The sequence below is a fragment of the Labrus mixtus genome, chromosome 21 (assembly GCF_963584025.1).
Source record: "Labrus mixtus chromosome 21, fLabMix1.1, whole genome shotgun sequence".
Taxonomy (NCBI): Eukaryota; Metazoa; Chordata; class Actinopteri; order Labriformes; family Labridae; genus Labrus; species Labrus mixtus.
The window spans coordinates 2,783,143-2,785,642 of record NC_083632.1 but is presented as its reverse complement, the minus strand read 5'-3'; the positions used below and the strand labels follow the sequence as shown (position 1 = coordinate 2,785,642).

At 43.2% G+C, this 2,500-nt stretch overlaps 1 protein-coding gene across 1 annotated transcript in view; it reads right to left on the bottom strand.

Annotated features, from left to right (window-relative positions):
* skap1 (src kinase associated phosphoprotein 1) overlaps positions 1-2,500 on the bottom strand; it is a 43,137-nt gene that overhangs the window by 14,637 nt on the left and 26,000 nt on the right. The window contains exon 9 of the mRNA XM_061028685.1: positions 1,056-1,214. Within this exon, the coding sequence (XP_060884668.1) occupies positions 1,056-1,214 (159 nt within the window). The remainder of the gene's footprint in view (positions 1-1,055; positions 1,215-2,500) is intronic.

Below are 2,500 nucleotides of genomic sequence, written 5' to 3'. Positions count from 1 at the left end.
GAAACTGGTGCAACTTAACAGTATCTAATCACTGTGCAGAGGGCTGTAAGTGGGCATGGGGAGGTGCAGGATGATGGATAAGTGAAGGGGTGAGAAAGTGAACGAAAGAGCCCGTCATTCGATATGCCATCTGTGGTCAGGGTCTGTACCTCTTCCCAGATGGCTTTGAACGCCGACGTGACAGCCCGAAGACTGATCTCCCTCTCACCGCTGATTTTTGGCAAAAGGTAATGTACTCAGTGAGTGAAACAGAATCTTGATGTATCTTATTTAATAGAAAGAGTGATGGACGACGGCGGCCCCGGAGAAGATCAGATCACCTCTTTTGTCCTTTCTCTGGGATCTTGTAGACACGCCGACACACAGAGGGCCGCCTCCCCCCCCTCCCCCCCCCTGTCGACTCACACGCACTGATTCTGTAGTCTCATTCAAACTCTCATTCCTATTAAAGGAGTGACATTAAGAGCTGCAGGACTATTTTAAACCCTGAGAGATGCTGTGTGTTTTTTTGCTTCCTTTCAGCTAAATTGCGGTTGCTAGGTGATTTTAGCCAAAAACTCTGCTTAGTGGATTGAATTGTGGGCTATTTGTTGCCTGGCAACATTAGCTAATTGGACGTTGTATGACAGAGCTTTGGGGAGAAAAAACAACAACAAGGCTCTCACTGATTTCAACAACATAACTGTGTCTCAACAGATAGCTCACTCAGGGAGATAAGATGGGAGAGCTAGAGGACGCTGATATTCTGGCTGTGTGAGGAGAATTTTTACCCTCTCTGCAGCAGCCACCTCGGTCCTGACAAGCTTATTAGTGTTGCTTGATTTAAAACGGGTGATCAGTCTGGGTTGTTGTGGGCGATAGGGAGGCACCTGGCAACACAAATTTCAGAGCTACTGGAGATCATCGCTGATATTTCTTGTTGCAAAAAAATCCCCCCGGGGGCTCGGGGGTGTGTGAGGCGACTGTGTCTATTTGTCTGACTGAGTATCATGAGAGTTTGTGTGTGTGTGTGTGTGTGTGTGTGTGTGTGTGTGTGTGTGTCCACATCTTCATACCTGGCAGCACCTCGTAGATATCCTCATCCTCCTCGACCTCCCCCGCTTCGTGCCCTCCTCCCTGGTGAGAGGCCTGGGCCAACCCCTCGATGTCATCATAGGTCTCCTCTTCCTCCTCGTCCTCTTCATCGTCCACGGGGATGAAGCTGGAGCTGAGATCTGTGGGGGGGGGGGGGGGGGGGGATGGAGAGTCAGCGTGATGGGCGGTGGCGTTAAGATGGAGCACAGCGTGGCACAGAAGACACACACACATACATTAAAGAGTAAAGTGAGAGAAATGGTCCGAGGGTCCTGAATGCACAACAGGAAAATGTGACTTATAGCAGCAGTCAGAAGCACTGCAGGCTTCAGCTCGGGCTGTAAATAACTATTAATTCATTATCTTTTTAAGTGTTTTGAATTTATTTTGATCCAGTAATTCATTAGAGTCAGAAATACTGAAACTAAAAAACAAGAATTACATTTTGAAGGAGCCTGAGGTTTTTGTTTTGTAGATGCTTCTTTAATAAGACTAACAGATATTTGAAGTTGAGGCTCTTGTTGTGTGTTTGTCCTGTTGATATTGTTTGTCATGTGTATGAAATGATCAGGTGGCCAGTGAGTTTCAGGTCAGGTGACTTCATTTGTAGATTTGTTTGCAGCCAGCAAGATCGACGTCCATCATGACACACAGATTAAAAAAACGATGTAACAAGAGAGAGAACGAGAACGAATAAACCGACTAAATCATGATAAAAAAAAACCTCATTGCTCCACCAATCAGCGCAAGAAGTCAATTAAAACTAAAATAAATAATCTCTTCTGCAGGGTAAAAATAAGTTTTGGCCATAAATAAATAGTTTTTGTGCAAATATGGCTACAGCTTGTTCAGTTCAGTGATAGCAGCAGGAACAAAGCTGTTTCTGTATCTCTTCGTTCTGCACCTTGAGACTCAAATGAATAAAAGATTAATAAAGTTTTATAATCTTATATAATTAGAATGAAAGAAACTGCTCAAAAATAATGAAAGGACACGATTTGGACAATGGCAAGACGGGACAAGAATGAAGGCTAAATGTTTTTTTTTATTATTTGGAGGATTTTTCCTTGAGGATCAGTGCAGGAACCATAATGTGTATTTTCACCTCGGTTGATTATTTTTCATATTTTGCTCCTTAAATGGGTTTGATATCATTTCCGGTAATTCGCAGTGGGCGTGGTTTCACCTTGTTTTTTTACTACCTGTGCATTGAGGCGGCGGGAGACTAGACAAAGTGCTGACATTACTGAAAACGAAACGACTAGGTTTCAAGATGAGAAAACAAAACATTTTGAAATGAGTGAAATTATGATGATTTAAAGGAAACATATTCTGATCAGAAGGAGCACAAAACATAAAAGCTGTTTTTAAACAACTTCCTTAGAAAACAAAAAACGATGAAGAGAGTCTGATCAGAGCTGTGAGG